Source organism: Carassius gibelio, chromosome A13 (genome assembly GCF_023724105.1).
Source record: "Carassius gibelio isolate Cgi1373 ecotype wild population from Czech Republic chromosome A13, carGib1.2-hapl.c, whole genome shotgun sequence".
Taxonomy (NCBI): domain Eukaryota; kingdom Metazoa; phylum Chordata; class Actinopteri; order Cypriniformes; family Cyprinidae; genus Carassius; species Carassius gibelio.
The window spans coordinates 19,660,785-19,682,268 of NC_068383.1; the positions used below are offsets into that span (position 1 = coordinate 19,660,785).

Here is a 21,484-nt window from a genome sequence, read left to right on the forward strand (position 1 = left end):
GTTAGGTCAAAGGCCAGGGGTGAGGGGTCACGGTGAGGTTTGTGGGATGGGAATGTATGGGTTAAAACATGTTAATGCAAATTTCACTCAATGATGTTACCTTACAAAACACCACAGTGGAAACACATGCACTGACATACTGTGTTACGTTAGTCATCCACCATTCAGTTTTTGACACTTCTCTCATTACTCACAGATAAATATTTTCAAACGGAACAAAAAATCTGTTTAAACGTACAGTGATAATGACACTGCTGAGATATTTCAATTCAGGCCTCTGATGTTTCACTTATTATGTAAAAGGGGTGTGTTTGTTCACAAATTAATTAATAAATGCCATGTAAATGTATTACACCAAGTTTGACATTGATGATGACATCATTGATGCCAAAATGCCATTTTCAGATATATTGTATCTGAACGTGACATGCTAGATTGAATATGAATGATGCAAAAACATTATTTTACAAAAACTTTCACTTTTGCATCTCTCAAAAATATAATGGGCTCACTTTCAGTCTGTTCCTCACACAAAACCATTGTAGTAGTCATTTGGACCCCTTTTAGGGTTCCTTTATGCGGATTTCTTGTCCTTTTTGGAACATGACAGGTGTTAAAATGTTTGAAAAGAGATGAGGGTGAGTACATGATGACATGTTCATTTTAAGGGTTAACCATTCCTTCAGGTCCAGTGTTTTTATTAGACTGCACAAAATCATAGAGATGCCAAACAGGATCTGCAATGGATCAGTTTCACATTTCCAGTCTTTTCAGAAGCAGTTGTCGATATAATTAGCTAAACATCTAGAGTGGAGAACAGAGGACTACAATAACTGTTGTATTGTTAATATTTGCTAAAAAAAATTATATACAGTACAGACCAAAAGTTTGGAAACATTACTATTTTTAATGTTTTTGAAAGTAGTTTCTTCTGCTCATCAAGCCTGCATTTATTTGATCAAAAATACAGAAAAAAACAGTAATATTGTGAAATATTATTAAAACTTGAAATAATAGTTTTCTATTTGAATATACTTAAAAAATATATATATATTCCTGTGATGCAAAGCTGAATTTTCAGCATCATTACTCCAGCCTTCAGTGTCACATGTAACATCCAGTCTATCACATGATCATTTAGAAATCATTCTAATATTCTGATTTATTATGAGTGTTGGAAACAGTTCTGCTGTCTAATATATTGGATGAATAAAAGGTTCAAAAGAACTGCATTTATTCAAAAAAAAAAAAAAATATATATATATATATTCTAATAATATGTTTTCTTTACTATCACTTTTTATCAATTTAACAAATCCTTGCTGAATAAAAGTATTGATTATATAAAAAAAAAAAGAAAGAAAGAAAAAAAAATTACTGACCCCAAATTACTGACCAGTATTGTGTATATTGTTATTACAAAATATTTATATTTTAAAAACATAGCTTCTTTTTTTTTTTTTTTCATCGAGGTATCCTAAAAAAGTATCACGTTCTGAAAAAATATTAAGCATCAGAACTGTTTCCAACTTTGATAATGAATCATCATATCAGAATGATTTCTAAAGGATCATGTGATAATGATCCTAAAAATTCAGCTTTGCATAACAGAAATAAATGAAGTATAATAAATTTAAAAACAATTATTTTAAATTGTAATAATATATCACAATATTAATTTTTTCTGTATTTTTGATCAAATAAATGCAGGCTTGATGAGCAGAAGAAAAAAATATTAAAAATAGTAATGTTTCCAAACTTTTGGTCTGTACTGTATATATATATATATATATATATATATATATATATATATATATATATATATATATATATATATATATATATATATATATATATATATATATATATATATATATTTACAATGTTAATAACTGTGAAAATGAAACTTCTAAAGGGAATTTCAAATAATAAAAAGAAGACATTTGCCAGGGAGTTGGTAGAAACAATGTATAAGAAGATGAGAAGAGAGGTAAAAAAAAAACTTGGTAATTGCAAATGAGACCACAAGACAGAAACTGGAGGAAACAGGCATGCAGCAGACAGCAAATTTGCATGGAAATGTTTATTCAAAATGAAACAAATGTACAACACAGCACATAGAAATAAAAGTCCTCAAATAAAATAAAAAAACAGATCCAAGCAGACATGAAAAGGCATCGAAAAAAGTCACCAAGCAGAAAGGCATAAAAGATAAAGTAACCATAATCACACTCACCAGAAAATAAAGTTAAAATGCAAGGAATAAATAAAAACATAAATTGCATTTTACAGGGTAAGGAGAGAAAGACAGTCACATCTGGCAAATCAGATGCTACAGGGACCCCAGTAACAGACACACTGCATCATCATGTCACCCGTCACCGCAGATGTCGATTCAGGGTTACCAAGGTTTGTGCATGTGCAGAAAACACAGTCCAGTTAATAAAGCAAGCAAATTCCTTCATCCACTTAAAACTGGGTGAAAGAGAAAAAGGCTTTGCATATACCAGCAAAGGACTTTCCTTCAATATAACGTCATCACAATGTGCAAAATCCCATCTCCATGTAGTAACCTCCTGCCTCCCTCACATTAAAGAGATCATTCTATAAATCGCTTTTCCAAACTGTTTTGAGGAGGGGAAAAGCTATTTTTTGGTGTCATCCAGTGTTAAGAGTAATTCAGATTAGGGCATTCACTTTAATCTCCCAATGACCCTTTCAATTATTTTTAGAAAGTCCTTAGCAAGTAAAACTATTATTCCAGTGTATGTTGTGTCTTAGTCTTAATGGTCATAGTTTATTCAGCCATTGTTTAGTCCACAGTGGGAAGGTTTGGTCTCTGAATAGTTAGGGAAAGTTATGATATTTACCCCGGATTTTTAGGTTCGTTTTCTCGTAAGCCGCCTCCTTTGAGCTTGCGGACCAGTTTCTCACTGCTGCGGCGGATAGAGGCCCGCAGTTTACTAAAGGAACCGCTGCGCTTCAGCGAGCCCGAGCCGTCCTGTGAACAGAAAAGCTTCAGCGTCAAAACCACACATCCTCAGTTACATGCTGCACATTAGTGAAAGAGAGCACACACTCATTAACACACCCAACTTACCTGATCAGTACATTTGGTCCTCAGTTGTGTAAGATTTAAAGGGACAGTTCACCCAAAAATGAAAATCCTGCAAATTCTTTGTTGCTAAACCATAAGACTTAGCGTAACCCATAAGTCACATAATTATAATTAACATGAAGCAAATCAGAAGAATAGGATTAATCCATACGGAGTAATATGGAGTACTTGACAAAAATTTATATGATCTTTTTGAAGCTTGAAAATGTTGCTTGCTTGGACTTTCAACAGACAACAATAGTACAGGATTATATAAAAATAACTTCACCTGTGTCCCAAAGATGAACTAAAGTCTTGTAGATTTGGAACAACATTAGGATGAGTATAAGACTATTTTAATTTAAGGGTGAACTATCCCTTTAAGGTTATTTCTACATCAATATTATGAACCATTTAACCTTTCATCACAAACAGCTAAAATTCAAAGCATAACAAAATTACCAAAAATTAAAAGTGTGTATATATATATATATATATATATATATATATATATACTTTTATTTTATATTCAATAAATTGATTTACCTAAAACACTCATTTTTAAATCTCTTTAAACACAGCTTACACACGACTACAGCTAAATATTCACTATTTTTTATTTAGTTCTTTTTATCTTCATTTGCAACTTTCTTTTAACAAAGTTAAATGCAGAACAAATTTTTTTTTTATCTAAGGCTTTTGCAAAAAGTTCATGCAAACATACATTTCATTTTTAAATAAAGAAAAAAACATATATTTTTTAACATTTCTTAATGCCACTCTATTACTTTCCCATTCCTTTTGATTACTGCATAAGGATTACGAATTATTAAATAATTAAAAAAAATATTTAACTATTTAGAGACTGCTCTCACAAAACAGCTAATTCTAGCTAACAAAACATGAGCATAAATACAAAGATTTATATTCACTACAAAAATCGAAAAATGTAAAATCACAATTTTTAAAAATGGTTTAAAATTCCTAGATTTGAAATTTCCCTGTGATCGTGTGAACCCTGTAATATCCTGTAGGTCCCCCATACTCCGATCTCTGCTGCAGTCTCTTCTGCTGCGACCTCTCACCTTTGACCCCAGAGCCTGGCTAAGCATCCAGGGGCTTGGAAAAGTGAGGAGGGGTTGATGGAGGGGGAAGGAAGGAGACGGTTGAAGACAATGCACACTGACCCAGAAAAAATATGACCAAAACCCTCTATTAAAAAGACGAGCTGTTACAGCAGTCAGCCACAACACATTCAACTCACAAACACACACCAACATCAGGCTTCAGTATTTCACCAGAAAACATACACACATTCAAAAACAGATGAAGAGAAAGAGCACACAGGCAGAGGCTGTGGTGAGCAGTCAGTTTTTATTAGAAGTTATGAAACACAAAGATGCAGCAACACACCAGAGAACAAGTTAGTAAGAGAAAGAAAACAAGAGCATCCGATTCATGCTTCTACTCATCCCTCTCTTTCTTCTCATCTCCCTTCTCTATTGTTTTACTATATACAATAGTCTCACAAAAGTGGTCAATATGAGATGTCTGAAAAAGTGTGTGGAAGCTGAACAACACAACCATGCCACATTAATGCACCGTTCATGAAGTGTGTGTGAGATAGCAGACTTTCAGACAGACAGAGCAGGTCAGAGTTCAGATGGCCCCCAGCACTGCAGGACATTAAGGGGAACCAATGAGAACGGTGTCACAGGCTCTGCGGCGTAAACCAATTTGAACTTAAATACAAGAGAAGCTCTGTTCATAGCATTTGAGGCATAATGGCAATTTTCACTGCATATCATTTCCTCCATCATTCTATTATTTTGTCTTTGGTCTTGTGGACTTATTGTGGACAAAACGTATTTGTATACTTCAAAGGTATGGTCACAAGTCCAGAGTAAAACTAAATTGTATAGAATAATGTTTTATTTAACGTGATTTTAAATTTACAGGAAGCTTGAAATTTTACTGCATTGCTGTAACCATGATTTTTACATTTTACCTTAAAAAATTTTTTGTGGTAACTGACATTATGCCAAGAATGCTGTTGTGTTTAATCTGTATTGAACCCAGAACACATTGCTTATGGAGGATGTGTTAAAAGTACAGCACAAACATTAATCAGAATAGTTTCTTTTAAAGCCAAGTTAAATGTGACATCTTCTCTGACTACGGTTTATTTTCAAGTTCTGTCTTCCATTAAAGAATCACTTCACATCGTTCCAAGTGTGCAGGTTTATTTTTCTCTTTTATGCAGACTTAGAATATAGTGCAAGTCATGGACTCTTTTTTTTTTAATGGTAGCTTGACGTATATGGTCAATATCAAGAAAAAAATCAATGTGTGTTCAAATATAAATAACAGCAAATAGGTTTGGAACAACATGAGGGTGAAGAAATAATGAGAGAATTTTCATTCTTGGGTGACCTATTGCTTAAACACCAAGGCAGCTGAATTAAGACAATATAGCCGAGATGAAAATACCAGTCAGTGTTAGAGATGGGAAGGAAAATGGAGGACAGTCCCTCTGGAAAACAAACAGTGAGAGCTTTATACAGTAGGAGCTCTACGGGAAGTTCATTAGAGACACAGTGGCAGTTACATCCCAGATGAACAGATAAACAGTTATAGAGAATGAAAGACAAGAAGAGATCTGTCTACTGACATATTAAGGACTGAGAGATTATTATAGCGCTGCAAAATAGAAGAGCGACTTATTTCAGAAGGAAAGGCCAAGGATCTTGGCCAGTCGGGCCGGCTTTAGCCCACAGGAGGAGGAAGAGGAGGAGGAGGAAAACAGCAAAGCTGGAGAGGGGGGTGAGGAAGGTGTCCATCATGCAGAAGGTAAGTTCAACAACCATAACAAGGCATCTGGAGTTACACCTGCCAACCACACCAGAAACAGAGAGAGAGAGAGATGAAAGAGAGAGAGAGAGAGAGAGAGAGAGAGTGCGAGAGGAGGCAGAGTAAGTACACAAGAAGCAGAGAGAGGTTATAGAGAAAGAGGAACAGAGACAAATCGTTACATTATTACAGAGACTGAACTTGAAAGTTCTTACAAAGAAAGAGTCAGAAAAGAAGAAAGAGAAATAGGAAACATACAAACAAAAGATGGGATGGCAGAAAGATCTAAAACATACTATACGCAAGCAAATAAACACAAACGCTCGAATTCATGTCGCTGGGTTCTGAAATGTGCCACAGCTCACATTGTGTTCTCAAAGACTGCCACAAGGGGCGCTATAGCAGTAGAGCAAGCAAGCGGTCTTCTTCTAGTCAATTTAGTCTTCTGGTGAACTAACAGTTTTTGCTGAGGAAGTTAAAATGTTCAATGCGCAGGAAAACTTTTCCACAAGAATCAGCAGTTGACACTTTTGCAGGAACAAGGTTTGAACCCAGAAACAAGTTTGTGTTTATTCTTACAGTTCCATTGTCCTTAAAGGGATAGTTTACCCAAAAATTCTAATTCTGTCATTTATTACTCACCCTCCTGTCGTTCCAAACCCGTATGACCTTCGCTCATCTTCGGAAAACCAATTAAGATATTTTTGATAGCTTTCTGACCCTCTATAGACATCAAGGCAACTGAAACATTCGTTGCCCAGAAAGGAAGGACATCGTTAAAATAGTCCATGTGACATCAGTGGATCAACCATGATGAAGCTACAAGAATACTTTTTTTGTGCGAAAAAACAAAAACAAAACAAAAGACTTCTGTGTCAGTCTTCGAGACATTAACAAGACTATGACGCATGCATGTGAAGACTGTTTTATGTACTGTACAGCATGCATCTTCCTCTGCTTGTAAACAAGGCGCAGTGCATGTGTCTTCTTCGTCATCGTAATCTCGTGAACATGCGGCAGAGACATTGGTTTTCTTTGCACACAAAAAACATGAACTATTTTAATGATGTCCTTACTTCCTTTCTGGGCCTTGAATGTTTCAGATGCGTTGCTGTCTATAGTATAGAGGGTCAGAATGCTCTCGGATTTCATCAAAAATATCTTAATTTGTGTTCTGAAGATGAGGGAAGATCTTACGGTTTGGAATGACATAAAGCTGAGTAATTAATGACATAATTTTCATTTTGGGGTGAACTAACCCTTGAAGTCAATGGGCATTTTGAATGGGTTTTTGGTTAAATTCCTGAAATGAGGTCTGTGGTCAACACAAGCTCAACAGGTTTCACATTTACTGTATGACATAATACACATTAATAATATCCCATTTGTGATGTTTTTAGGTGTCTTGAAAAAGATGGTCACTAACAAGTGGTGAAATAAGACTACAGAGATTGTCTGGGACATTAAACGTCATGACACTGAACTGTTAAACTCATCCACTCACTAGTTCTGCTTTTACAGCCTCTTCGTGCTTATAGTTGGACCCTTGCAAGCAATTCTAGCACAAATTTACAACTTTTAATTTTAAATAAAGATATAAAGAGCAGTCAGAAGCTTAGTGATGTTAAAGCTGTATGACCATGGTCTAGTCCATTTATAACCTAACTATAGCATTTAATTCTAGCAATATAATTAAGCTTCATAATTCATAAAAAGTGTGTTTATTTGTCAAGATTACCTTGAACAAAACGTGAAAAGAATCGTAAACTTTTATTGGTCACAGATCTTATTTTCTGCAACAATCAAAAGTGAATGGACAAAATGTTATCCGCTTTCTGTCAAAGGAACCAGAGAGATGCTAACTTCCAATTCTAACAAAGTTGTGTTTACAAGGTACCAGCTGATTTATGTGCCTTTGAGGATGATATTGAACTGTTTTTGCCATTTTATTTGGATCTGCCTTTATTCAAGGCATCAGCAATTTGCTGCATTTGTGTTTGCATTTGCATATAGTATGTTATTAAGTCAGGAAGGAACATGTAAATGGGTATTAAAATTAGCTGGGTATTAAAATTAGCTCCTCAGAAGAACCAATGCTAGACTTAATAATCAAAGGCACCAAAAAGCTGGTAAAAAAAAAAGATCCAAAAGAGAAAACAATCTTGTGCTACAATGATCGCACATGGAATCATGTGCTTGCTTTGAGGGAAATAGCCAGCCGGAATAAATTCAGCATAAATTCAGCCACAGGCTGTTTTCCATGAGCCCGTTCCATCAACCTTGGGCACGGTCTAAAAATGGCACACTATCAACCCTGAGGACTCATCGGTTTGTGCAAGCTGATACATTATGGACCTCAAATTTGATTGGGAGAGAGATATGAATAGATGAGGACAATAGCATGAAAACGGGCAGGCAAGAGGTAAAATGCAATAGGAGATTTTAAGAGTGCAAACAAAAACGCATTTCACAAATAGGATTAGAGCAGGCATTCAATGAGACAAATCAGAAAAGACAAAAAAAAAAAACACATCAGGAGTACAGAACACACAGCCCACGCCAACATGTGAGAGACCATGCCATGTACCTCAATGTGAGGTTTGCTGATTATATGCTATGTATGTGAGTGCCTGTTTGTGTAATATTAACAAATGCATGTTTGCAAAAGATTAAAACAGTACAGTATATAGTGAAGTCCTGAGCTATATGTGTGTGAGAGAAATAAACAAGGACATATAAGCAAGAAAGACAGAAAAGGGAAATTCAGGTTACTGAGGCCAAACCAGCTTGATGGGAGCCTCCCACAATCTGAGTGGGGCGGGATCTCACCGGGGGGTGCTGATTGGTTGTCTTGGCACTATAGTTACTGTTGCTAAGGCAGCACAAAAGTTGTGACTCAGAATTGCAGAGAGACTACAGCAGAGGGGTGATGATCAAAACAGCAGCTACAAAACAGCTGCTTTACAGAGATCGAGCAAACAGTCATCTAATGAACAGCTACAGAGAAAAAGTTTATGAATGAATTCTGTTTCGATTTGCGAGGAGTCACATCATTCAGTGTTCATTAAACTTGTGGAATATTTTGATTGTATTTGGCACAGAAATAATTGTTAATATTAGGGTGCTTACTAAAAGACAGCAAGTGCCTGCATTTCAACAATGCTTGGCGATTATTTTTAATTACGTGTTTAAGAATACACTACCACTTAAAAGCTTGGACACACCTCTTAAAATAATAATAATACAAAATTATAATTAATTAATAACAGAATGGATTAAATGTTACGATATTAAAAACACAATAATTTAGTTATTATTGCTACTATTATATATAATAACATTATTATAATAAACATCAAAGTACATCGAAGGATCTGCTTGCAAAATTAACTTTCTGCATAAGACTTTAAACCAAAAGGTTGTCAAATCAAACAAATTCAGTCAAGTGTCTCTAAATGTTTAACTGGTAGCATATTACATGTAAATGAATATGTATAAAATATACTGTATGTACTAAACAGTATAACAGTATGCACAATACAATCTCAACGGTGAATGGAGTTAATTCAGGGTTGAAAGGGTTAATAGGGTTTCAGCTCTACAAGCAAACAGATCAGACACTTAATCAGCATGAGGACTATGACTGCAACAATGTACGGAGTCACAAAGTATAAAGAGTAACTCTAATACTAATTCTTCGAGAAACACAGGCCTGGAGATGCCTTCTTGAGGGTCTTTTCCCTATGACTTTAAAACTGTTGGTCTGTGAGAACAACAGTACTTAACTGACCTTGGTTACTTTTATACTTTTGATACTAAAGCTCATACAAACCACTGTTACCAGTCAATAGTCATCTAATGAAATTAAAAAATATATAATTAGCCGCATCTAATTTCAGGTTTGATCTGCTTCCAGTGATTTATGTTTCTGTTTTAAGTAAAGCATTTGATCAATGCACTGGAACAGATACGAATGCATTATTCTTCATGTCATCTAATTCTGGATGTGAGGTGGGCTGGGTATATCAGGAGGCCCATGAGGGGCTTCATTGTGTCTGGTCTGGTCAGAATTACAAGCTGTCCTGAGTTACTATCCTTCCACTGTGAGACCCACGGGGCATTGTAGTGTGTGTGAGGCTGGGCAGTGTGTGCTGTACTTACCCCGTTCCACTCCACGCTCATACTCACTTCCTCTCCTCCGTCAGGGCCGCTCTCGTACTTCACCGTGTCCGAGTTCAGGCTCTCACGGCTCCGCTGCTTCTCTCGTACTTCAGGGTCTCCCAGCACCTCCGCCACACGCTGCTTATGTGCCGTGTCCAGACCCTGCAGGAGGAGAGACACAGCAACACACTGGGAATTAACAAATATGATCTGAACTACATCTTTTTTTCAACAACCTATACATATTATTACCCATTTATAGAAAATGGCACTGACTGTATTCTAGAAAATCTACCTTGATGACATTTATTCGACACTTTCTGTACCTTTTTAATCTCACCACACATGTCTGTTGTATAGAAAAGGCATTTTGAACATTTAGAATAAAGTTAAATATTTTACACATTTTATTTCATAATAAACAAATAAATAAAAATAAATAAACAGTAATGATAAAATACTGTTGGGGAAAAGTTTGGAATAACTAAGATATGATTATTACAAAAATGGCAGTAAAGAGCTTTAAAATGTTACAAAAAATACATATATTAAAAACAAATATGCTGTTCATTGAACTTTCTATTCATCAGTATACTTACACAGTAATTATAAAACATTCAAATAAAATAAAAAAAGTTATTTTAAAATGATATAGATCCCAATATTACTGTATATATATATATATATATATATACACACACACACACACACCGTACAATAATTTTTGGCATTGACAAAACCCATTTCTATTGTGAACCCACCCCCCGAAGGCTCTCATTAGGGAAAGACTGCTAAACATAATTGCAGCCAAATGAGCTTTAACTGTAATAGCATTACATAAATCTTTAAACACCTGGCTACATGCCTAACTAAACCTTTATGAGGCCTTAATAAAAACCTATTGAATCCTGAGTGACAGACACACACACACGCACGCACACACACACACACACACAGACCTGTTTCCTAGAGCGCAGAGCCGCCTCCTCCAGAGTCTCTGCAGCCTCAAACTTGCCCTGTCTCCTGTAGAGAGCTCCGAGGTTCTTCAGTGTGGTCGTGACAGTGGGGCTGCAGGCGCAAAGGTCAGACACAAAAACACTTCATTATGATGCTGCAGCGGTAACACCGCACAAACAAATGTGTGTGTTTGTATCAATGTATGCAGCAGATGAGGAAATATCTGACCTGTCTACTTTACAGGCCTTGTACCAGCCACCATACTCTCCAAACGGAGAACCATCCTTCTGCTTGCCCTGAAACAAAGAAAGCACTTAATCTCGCAAAATCTCAGAAACACTGAAAGCACCATCTGGACAGAACAATTGTCCTTACCTTGCTCTGTTCTTCTCTCTCCTCTGCATGCATCCAGATGGGTTTATTTTCATCTGCAGGGGGAAACCAAGGACATAAAAACAGCATCAGTTCAATATCAGTTCAATCCCAAACACACACACACACACACACACACAGAGAGAGCTATTAGGTTCAATATAATTAGTGATGGTGTTCTAGAGCCTGGGGTGAACAGTGAGTTCACTGACGCACATATTGGGAGCTTTTAGCTTACAAATGAGCTCTCTGTTAAAGCTTCACAACTGATCAAAATCTTTACCGGTCAATAAATGTGTGTGTGTGTGAGCTAGTGAGAGAGAATGAAAGAGGATACTAGTGCAAAAGTCAAAAAGGTGTGCAAGCATTAGGGCTGGGTGCTATAAATATTGTCTTGATATTTTTAGCTTTCTGACATAAATTAATACATCTCAATATTTATGTATTTTCACTGAAATGGCTTAAAAGAGCAAGACATATTTTCCTAAATAAACATCTAACTAATTAGATTACAATTTATTTATAATTATGTTTTTTTTTACATAATGTTCACAGTTATATAGTCATATATTACATGCTATAGGGACTAATATAGCAAAGAAGCAGTAATAAACAGCACATATTTCTTTTATTTAAACATCTTAAGATAAGAAAAATGGCACATAATAAGCTCTTTTGAGTGATGAGACAAATTCAAAGCTGATTGGTCAGTTTTAAAGATTCACTGAAACTATGGACAATAGTTTGAAATGAGTGGCACATGCCAACAGATACTGACAGAGACAATATTAAAACATTTTATTAAACTATATTAAACCATTTCGGGCTGAGCTCTCTCAAGCGATCTCGTGATAACAGAATTAATCTATTGAAGCAATCTTTAGGAAACAATGGCCAGATATAGCCATTTTCACAATGATGACGAACTTCACATTTCCAGCAACATCATCACACATTTAAAATGAACAAAATCATATTCCCCAGCTCTACAGAGCACGTTAAGCTTCATTATGAATTGTGTGTAAATTCCAGTGTGCTTAACTGAGCTGCTGCTGACATAAGCATAAGAAAGCATCAGAACGTCTGTGAGCTCTAGTTTTAAGTTGAATGTTATACCCTACAGAGAACAACATAAAATATGTTCTGAAAAAAAAATAAATAAATACTTTGATCAGGAATAAATGAACATGTACCGTCCACAGAGCCAAACTCTCTCTCATGGGCTCTGGTGAGGATCTCTTTATACAGAGTCTCCGCCTGCTTAAACTTCCCCTGCTTCAGATAGCACGAAGCCTGAGAAACAGAACAGATGGATCATAAGAAGGACAGATTTACTTTAATATTATAAGTAGATAACAAAAAAAATTGCATGCTCCAGATTTCACACGAGTATGTATATTCATTGATTACATTATGTGCAGAAAGACATAAACTACAATAAATGCACATAATTAATTAGAAATAAAGCAGTGCTTGTACTTGATTGCAGATTGCAGTGTTAATTTGATCAACGATTACTGGCTGATACATTAGCAAGTCTAATCATATCTGGCAGAAAACCTAAACCTCAGTCTGCTGAAATATGTCTGAATCGGAGCAGTATTTACTCTAAAAGCTTCTTCCATTACACTAAAAGCTGAATGATCCGTATCTGATGAGTACAATCTGCTGAGACGACAGATATCCTGCAGCAAATACCACCGCAGACTCCACACCACATGGATACATTTCTTAAAGTTACACAAAAGCTGACCGAGTCGGATCATCATTTCAAAATGAACATGTGGTATTGTAAAGGGATATTTGATTGCGAAGTTAATCTATTATTTAGCTCTGACGGTCTGCAGGAGGTTTTGTTTTCTCTAAACAAACTCAAAAAAATGCATACAGTACATGCACAAATGGAAGTGTGCATGTTTAAATGAATGTGTGGGTGTGTCTGTACCAGGTTGTTTTTGGTCTTGGCCACATTGGGGTCGTCGGGGCCCAGTTTGGTCTGGTAGATCTCGAGGGCCCTCTGGTAGTAGTACTCCACCTCTTCATACTTCCCTTGGTTCTGACACAGCAAGGCCAGATTATTCAGCTGCTTGGCAACATCAGGGTGGTCCTTTCCCAGCACCTGACAAACAAAAATAAACACACACCAGGTTATTCAGCTGCTTTACACTGATTGTAGTAGTTTACACACACACAGAGAGACAGGGGATCACCTGGTTATTCGTCTTTTTCGAAAGGTTAGGTCTATTAGTTAAAATAGCCATTCACACAGCACGAGTGTTTGCATTCCACTGTGCTGCTTTCCCATTGTTTTTCTATGCAAACATCCACTAGACGGATGTGTCTTGAGCACATCTTTAGCAGCGTCTTGCACGATACAGCTGTTTTCAGAACGCTGTCATGCGCAAAATGCTGCAAGCAAAATGTTTCTCAACCTTTTAAAAAAAAAAATATATATATTTTTTTTATCTCAGTGCCTTGCGTCTAATGTTTTTGCATTTCATGCATTGTTATTCTATATAAATATGCACTAGATTTGACTGCTGCACTTGCGTCTCACATCTTTTGCAGCAACTTGTGCATAAGGTGTTTTAAAGACAAACTGCATTTTTGCATTCCACTGCGCTGCTTTTCTATGGTTTTTCTATGTAAAAATGGATGTGTTTGATCATTGCATTTGTGTCTCACGTCTTTTGCAATGTCTTGCAAATGACATCGTTCTAATATGGCGCTCAAGTTAAAAGTATCAAGTAATATTATGAATGTCTACTGTCTTAATTTCACGTTTGCTTAATTTCTTTAAAAACGAACAAACAAATCTTACGGACTTTTGAAAGGTAGTGCACATTTTGTTAATACCGCCCAAGAAAGGATAATGTGAAATGAAGTTCTGCAGAGGTGAAGCAATGAGAGTTTGGATTCAGTAGGTTGTCTAAGCTCTTTCTCTGTGTGAGACACAGCACTCGGAGTAAGACTCTCAAGACTTCCAGCGAGAGCTTTATCACACAGGCTTAGATAAAGAGATGGAAATAAATCTGTGACACCGCGTGTCTAACACCATCCTCCTCTGCACCCAGGCTGTGTGGCTGCTGCAGGTGTGCTCTTCTACAATGTGTTATTTTTGGATAGGAGAAAAAAGTTGAACAGAGAACTGTGGAAGGGGAAGATCACAACTAAAACAAGTCAGAACTTCTGAAGTTCCATTCTTTGTTCTTTAGTCTTTTAATGAAAGAGATGAAACGTAGAGAGAGAAAGGCAATGTGCAGAACTCAGAATATGAGTTATGCTTTGCAAAAGCGATTGGGAATAAAGACTAAAGTTATTATAAAGTCATAGGCATGATCTCACTCACCTTTTCTCTGATCTCCAGTGCCCTTTTACACAGAGGCTCTGCTTCCTTGTACTTCCCTCGTTTGCCATAAAGAACGGCCAGGTTGTTCAATGTGGCAGCCACCTGCATACGCAGGAAAACAAGAATATATATTTATATACATAGATACATTTCAATCATACAGCTACAAAAGTCAAATGAAACAATCAAAAGAACAAATCAACAATTGTGAATTGGTGCAATAATTTATATACAAGCAGTCATTTCATTTTACTGAAAATAATTAGTTGCTGGAAATCTGATCAAGATGAAATGTTCCCATTGTGGGCTACCTAGCACGCATGCACCCATAAACCCCCTGTGTGCTGTGTTACACAACTTTGATTATGACACCTCCGTGCATGTGAGACACATACCTGTGTGACAGACGGCAAGAGTGAGAAACAGGAAGAGAGAAACAGTAGGGCTGGGCGATATCTAGCGAATATTTTGTCTTTTAATGGTATTACATATTCATAATACTATATGTATTTATTCTGAGATTTATTATGGTGTCAAAAAGGGTGATTTCTTCAATCAGCAGAACCATCATTTCATCAAACAGCGATTTCAGACAATTACTAGATTCAGAAGGTTTCATGTAAGCACTAAAAAAAAAAGTCAAAAGAAAGTAAATAATCCAGGCATGTTTTCCCCCAGTTTTCCAATGACACGATGAAGAATTATATTTAGATATTTTCATTCACCAGTATAGCAGTACACATTAATAATACATCTACCAACTTTTTTTTTTTTTTTAATAATCTAAATATTATATACAAAGACTTTTGATTGGTGCAAATGCAAACAAATAATGAGGTGCAAGTTTTATACTTGGAGGATACCTTTTTGAAAAGTGCTTTAAAATCATTACGAAATGTTGCTCAATTTCATATCGGCCAAAAATCATCAAATCGGTACATCATTCAGCTTTAGGAAACAGTCAGGTAGAAGATAGAGAATGAAACAGAAGACAGATCTATAAGAGGTGTTAAAGTATCTGACCTCTGCAGAGAATTGTGGGACGCTGGTCCTGATGAGAGGGCAAGACATAAGCTTCACAAACCCAAACGTCAGCAGCCTGTGCTGCTTATTTCAATATACACACACACAATATGCTCACAGCAGAGGCAAGCGGTTTACACAGTTTTCTCCTGTAATGTGGAGAGCACATAGAGCCAGGTTCTTACCGCAGGGTGGTCTCTGCCCAGGGTCTTCTCTCTGATGGACAGTGCATCATTAAGGAGGTTTGCTGCATCTTTGTATTTATTCTGGTCCCTAAAGAGCAGAAATCACATACAAATCAATCGACTGCAATTCGTTGTGCAACAAAGGGCTACTGCTAAGGTCTTTCAGAAAAAAATAAACCGGCAACACGGTGATGGCAAAATAGCCTAATGTCCCAAATGGTTTGCAAACCCAGATATTACCATAGTTTACAACAAAAGCTATAGATGATGATCTCAACCTATTTGTTTGAAGCACTTGCTGATACCACAGTGCGGTTTAAGGTTCAATAGAGGTGCACCAAGTAATTTTTCTACAAAAATATTGACTCTGCATATTAATAAGGAGAAAGTATTTTAACACGAAACAAACTAAGTAATCTTACTGACACCAAACTTTTGAATGGTATTCCACATACATGAGCAGGACTTGTGACTAACATGCTTAAAACTGTACAGTAAAGTCAGCTGAGTGGAGAGTGAACACATACCGTATTTTTCGGACTATAAGTCGCACCTGTATATAAGTCGCATCAGTCCAAAAATATGTCATGACGAGGAAAATAACATATATAAGTCGCATTTATTTAGAACCAAGAACAAAGAGAAAACATTACCGTCTCCAGCCGCGAGAGGGCGCTCTATGTTTTTAGTGTAGACTACAGGAGCACGGAGCAGCATAGAGCGCCCTCTCGCGGCTGCAGATGGTAATGTTTTCTCATGGTTCATTTCTCTCGGTTCATGTCAAATTAAATTTGATAAGTCGCACCTGACTATAAGTCGCAGGACCAGCCAAACTATGAAAAAAAGTGTGACTTATAGTCTGGAAAATACGGTATATATTACAACGTGTTCTGCTGACCTGTAGACGAGGGCAAGAATGTTGAGCATGGTGGCTACGTCAGGATGATCGTGTCCAGATGTTTTCTCCAGATCTTCCAGAGCCTGTTTGCAGAGAGGAACGGCCACCTCATACCTGCCCTGCGAGGCGTACTGGATCACCAGATTGTGGAGGGTCCTGAGACGAGCGGGGATCTCGTAACCCCCCTGCTGCGCTGCTGCCACTGCACTGCTGTGAGGAGGCTGGACTGAAGCACGAGAGAGAATGAGATACGGTAAAACAAAGTGTATTATACTTGGTGAACATCTTACAACTCAATATCTGCTGTGTCTATGGCTGTTTCACTAGATGGCCATCTGCCAAAACATTGAAAACAACCTTGCGTTGGACACGGAAACCGTCTGCACGGTCACAAAAAATTGGGCTTCATACGGACAGTGTATGTGGATCACGATGCCGGCTCAAAATCATGATGTCAGTCTCAATCCTAGGTCCCATACCTAGTGAGCTGCCTACCTAGACAGTATTTGTAAGCATGCAGGACAGTATAGGCTGCAATATGCCCCAGCAACTTAAGGCAGACATATAGAGGCAGACATATAACTTTTTTCTCAAACAGAATCAGTGTGTTTCAGTTAAGATGATCAATTAGCAAAAGTCAACACGTAGCTTCTTTCTAAGCTCTTCTTACTAATACTGTCGCTTATGTGCACAAGATCTAAAAGCATGTATTTTCCGTTGTGAACCTGCCTCAGACTTAAAAGACCAAAGCAAACTTCAAATTACCCAGCTCAAATAAACAAAAAATTATTAAAAAACATGGCAAGTTGACAGTGAAAGGACTGCATTGGCAGCACTTCAGGAATGAGAAGAAGAGATTAATGCAATCTTTCTTAGAGCAGATTAATGTCGTCCTTATTGAAAAAGCCTGCTGGAGATGATTTACAGCAGAGAGAAACAGCCGCCTGGCATTCATGTTTCAGGATGAGGGCTAATCTGAGGACGCTCAGGACTCAGCAGTGTCAGCCTGCGACATACGATGCCACAACTCCCGTGCACTGGAGCGCTCTCTGTCACAACACGAGCCGTGCTGCTCTTTGATCCTGCTCCACTGTCAACGAGCCAATTATCAGACAGGAGAACAGAGAAAGTGGAGGGGATGAAAGGAAATACAAGAGAGGAAACTCTTTCTAGCAGAAAATAACTATTGTTTGTTCCCCTTCCCCATCAACCCACTGCACATTTTAGTTTTCCATAAATTACACCTTTTATTTCACTAAATTACAATTGTAGTAAAGTAACTGATTTGAAAAGAGTAAAAGGAGATGTAATAAATGTAAAATGAATGTATTTTTTTTCCCCCCACATTCAAGAAAATTATATTTCGAGGTTACTGAAATTTTTCATTTCATATAAAAAAAAAAGTGCACTTTGATGGTATCAGATGGTGTTATGATATCACACTACAGTGAAATACAGCGGAGTACAAAAGTCTGAGACCACCCTGAAAATCTGTGATGGTCTCATTTAAACCCAGATATGAATAGAATATTTGTTTGTGTGTATATACATTTATATAAATATAGAGATTCATTTAATATACATGACTGTTCAAAATGTGGAGTCATTAAGTGCATTTTTTAAAGAAATTCATATTTCTATAAATTAATTTAAATAAATGAATCCAAAATGACAGTGAAGACTTGTTACAAAAGATTTGTTTTTCACATAAAGGGTGTTCTTTTGAACTTTCTATGCAAAGAAACTTAAAAGCATACCGATTTCCATAAAAATATGAAGATATTAATACTGTGTATGAAATGCTTCTTATGCACCAAATCAGCATACTTAAATTATTTCTGAATGAAGATGGGAACAATGGCTGTTGAAATCACAGGAATAAATCACATTTAAAAATATATTAAAATAGAAAAAAAAACTGTATTAATAATTTAACTGTAATTTTAAACTGAATTAATATTTCACAATATTACTGTATTTTTGGTCAAATAAATGCATACTTGTTGAGAATAAGAGACTTTTCAAAAACAACTGGAAATCTTACTTAAAAGTTCTGAATGTTAGTACAGAAATTTAATCAAAAATATACATTTTATATTTATAATTAACAATAAATTATCAATCATTTCATTATAATTTACTTTTAGATAACATTAAAACTAAATTGGTGACAAACTGTATAAAATTAGAAACTTTTTACTAATGGTCTCTGACTTTGCGGAGACTTGTATACCATACGCCTGAGTGGTCACCACTTTCTATTGTCATGGTATTTCAAACCACAGTGTTTTAATTGGGACAGGTCTATATTTTGAATTGGACTATTTTCTATGTGTCCTGTGTTTTGTCAGGTCAGGGGTCCAGAGATGAGAGCGACTTACTGCCAGGGCCCGGCTCATCCTGCTCATCTGGGAAAAGATCATCCAGTGTCTCCCTACTGGAAACAGAGTCCTTATCATCCTGATGAGGGTGAGATGGAGAGGAGCACAGAGTGAGATAAAGGCTCTATGGTAAATGTGAGGAGGACAATAAGATGGAGTCTCACTGAAGGGCTGAGGTCCTGGTCATATTTCTTGAGCTGGTTCATGAACTCCAGATGTTTCTTCTCCTCCTCCAGCTGGGCCACGCTCTGCTCACTCTTCTGCAGCCGCTGCTGGGTTCCTGCCAGCTCGTCTCTCAGCCACTGGTTCTCCTGACACAGCCTCCGCACCTGGACAACAGGAAGAGCAGCCTCAGGGCATTTTCACTCATTTGTAGAAGCGAACAGAAACAGTGACAGCCCACTTTTTCAGCCGCCCTACTTCAGGAAATATTTTCCCTTTCATTTTACCTACCCATAGTCATTAAAAGAAAAATAAATCCAGAGTAAATCCCATATACTATTGTACACTGTAAAAATTATATTAATAACCCGTTAATTGGTGAACTACTAGTTAACTTACTATATACAGTAAAGACTTGCATTATGTAATTTTATTTTAAAATACTGTTAACTGTATGGTTTCTAAAAGTTAAAAACTATTAATTACCATGTCATTTACAGTGAAAAAAAAAACAAAACAACACAGACAAGTTTAGTTTCTACCTTTTATTTTTTACGTTAACTTACAATAAGATGAGTTTGTGTTACGTTTATGTTATGCTTAATGCATTATCTCATCTTTGTCATTTCAGTCTGTTCCCGTTATAGGGTCTTTTTGTGTATAACCTCATTTTATGGATATACCACTTATAATTAATTCATCTTTCTTATTCACCACCTGTATTTTTATTATTATGGTGCCTCCATAGTTCTGTTTCCATAATAGATTTGCCTGTTTTCCTGTTTATCACACATCTCTACTGTATATAAAGTGCTTCAGAAACAAAGGTGACTTGACTTACAGTATCACTACATTTTAAAGTAAAAAGCTGATTTTCTGTTCATGCACATTGGTTTACTAACAATATATCACTATTAAATAATATAGTAATATATTTTACAGCTGCCAGTTTTTACCGTACATTTAACAGGGTACTTGTTTACAGTGTATGATATTTCTAAGTAATTGTCTACAATTTAGTAACTAACCAAGAATTTGATTAATAATGTGATTTTGACTTGTTCGCACAACTTGGAGCCAAATAATACAATGTGAAATACTATATCAAATTAGAGCGGGGGGATGGAATCGAATTTGAGTTTGGATCTTGCACTCAAACAACACCTGTGTGCCTGTACGCCACTGAACCCAAGAGCACAGATTAATTTTAGATGTGGTGCAGTACCTGTGCTCGAAGCTTCTGTTTCTCTGCCTCCACTGCACCCAGATGCCCTGACAGAGCCATCATCACCTGCACCGATCGATAAAAGAGAGAGAGAGAGAGCAAACGTGGTGTTACTATGGTTACAAGCTAATTTATTCAAAAAACAATCCCCACATCATCCCACACTGCACCTGTGCCTCGCTAAGGCCCAGCTCCAGCATCTCCATAGAGCGCTGGATCATGGCTGTCTTCTCCTCAACAGCACGACCCTCCTGGCTCTGTTTGAGGCAGCGCAAGGTCCCCATCAGCCCCTCCAGGATGACCTGATGTTCTGACCGGAGCGCCTCCAGCCCCTGCATGACCTCCCGTGTCCGACATAGCAGCTCGTCCTGGGACAGCTTCTCTCCGGGGTCCCCCTGCTCATCCGTCTCCTTCACACACAGCACGCTCGACATGTCCTCACGCATCCTACAGAGAGATAAGACACAACATAAGAATGAGAACAGAAGTCTGGGAACTTCTCCTGTTGAGATGAGTGTGTTTGTATAATTGATCAGACGTGAAGACACTGAAGGCAATTAAATGAGAGTCGTCTCTTCTTTGTTCTTGTCCTTGTTCTAGAAAGCCGTAATGAATAATTCGAGTCACTGTAAATGTGAGGTGCGTAGAAAACGCTAGGACTTTCCAACATCTCGAGGAAAAACAATGAATTCCCTACCAACTCCCAGAAAACACCATGGGAACTGGACCTGGAAAGCGCTGTAGAAGTTACATGGCCAACTGAACCAAACATCTCCTCAAACTGAAATTGATTTGCTTTTAATCCAGATTTGGCTTCTCTCACT

The 21,484-nt window shown here is 36.9% G+C and overlaps 1 protein-coding gene across 4 annotated transcripts in view; it reads right to left on the reverse strand.

Annotated features, from left to right (window-relative positions):
- The window catches only part of LOC128026428 (kinesin light chain 1), a 31,320-nt gene that overhangs the window by 3,241 nt on the left and 6,595 nt on the right, over positions 1-21,484 (reverse strand). For 2 of the 4 annotated variants that reach the window (XM_052613567.1, XM_052613569.1), the window contains exons 2-15: positions 20,831-21,107; positions 20,661-20,726; positions 19,438-19,602; positions 19,274-19,352; positions 16,893-17,118; positions 15,995-16,082; positions 14,787-14,888; positions 13,383-13,556; positions 12,631-12,730; positions 11,441-11,493; positions 11,294-11,361; positions 11,068-11,176; positions 10,109-10,270; positions 2,871-3,001 (exon numbers count right to left, since the gene is read on the reverse strand). In XM_052613567.1, the coding sequence (XP_052469527.1) occupies positions 2,871-3,001; positions 10,109-10,270; positions 11,068-11,176; positions 11,294-11,361; positions 11,441-11,493; positions 12,631-12,730; positions 13,383-13,556; positions 14,787-14,888; positions 15,995-16,082; positions 16,893-17,118; positions 19,274-19,352; positions 19,438-19,602; positions 20,661-20,726; positions 20,831-21,106 (1,799 nt within the window). In that variant the 5' untranslated portion in view covers position 21,107. Of the gene's footprint in view, positions 1-2,870; positions 3,002-4,452; positions 5,987-10,108; positions 10,271-11,067; positions 11,177-11,293; positions 11,362-11,440; positions 11,494-12,630; positions 12,731-13,382; positions 13,557-14,786; positions 14,889-15,994; positions 16,083-16,892; positions 17,119-19,273; positions 19,353-19,437; positions 19,603-20,660; positions 20,727-20,830; positions 21,108-21,484 lie in introns of those variants that run through there. The other 2 variants (XM_052613568.1, XM_052613570.1) reach the window with 2 other exon arrangements.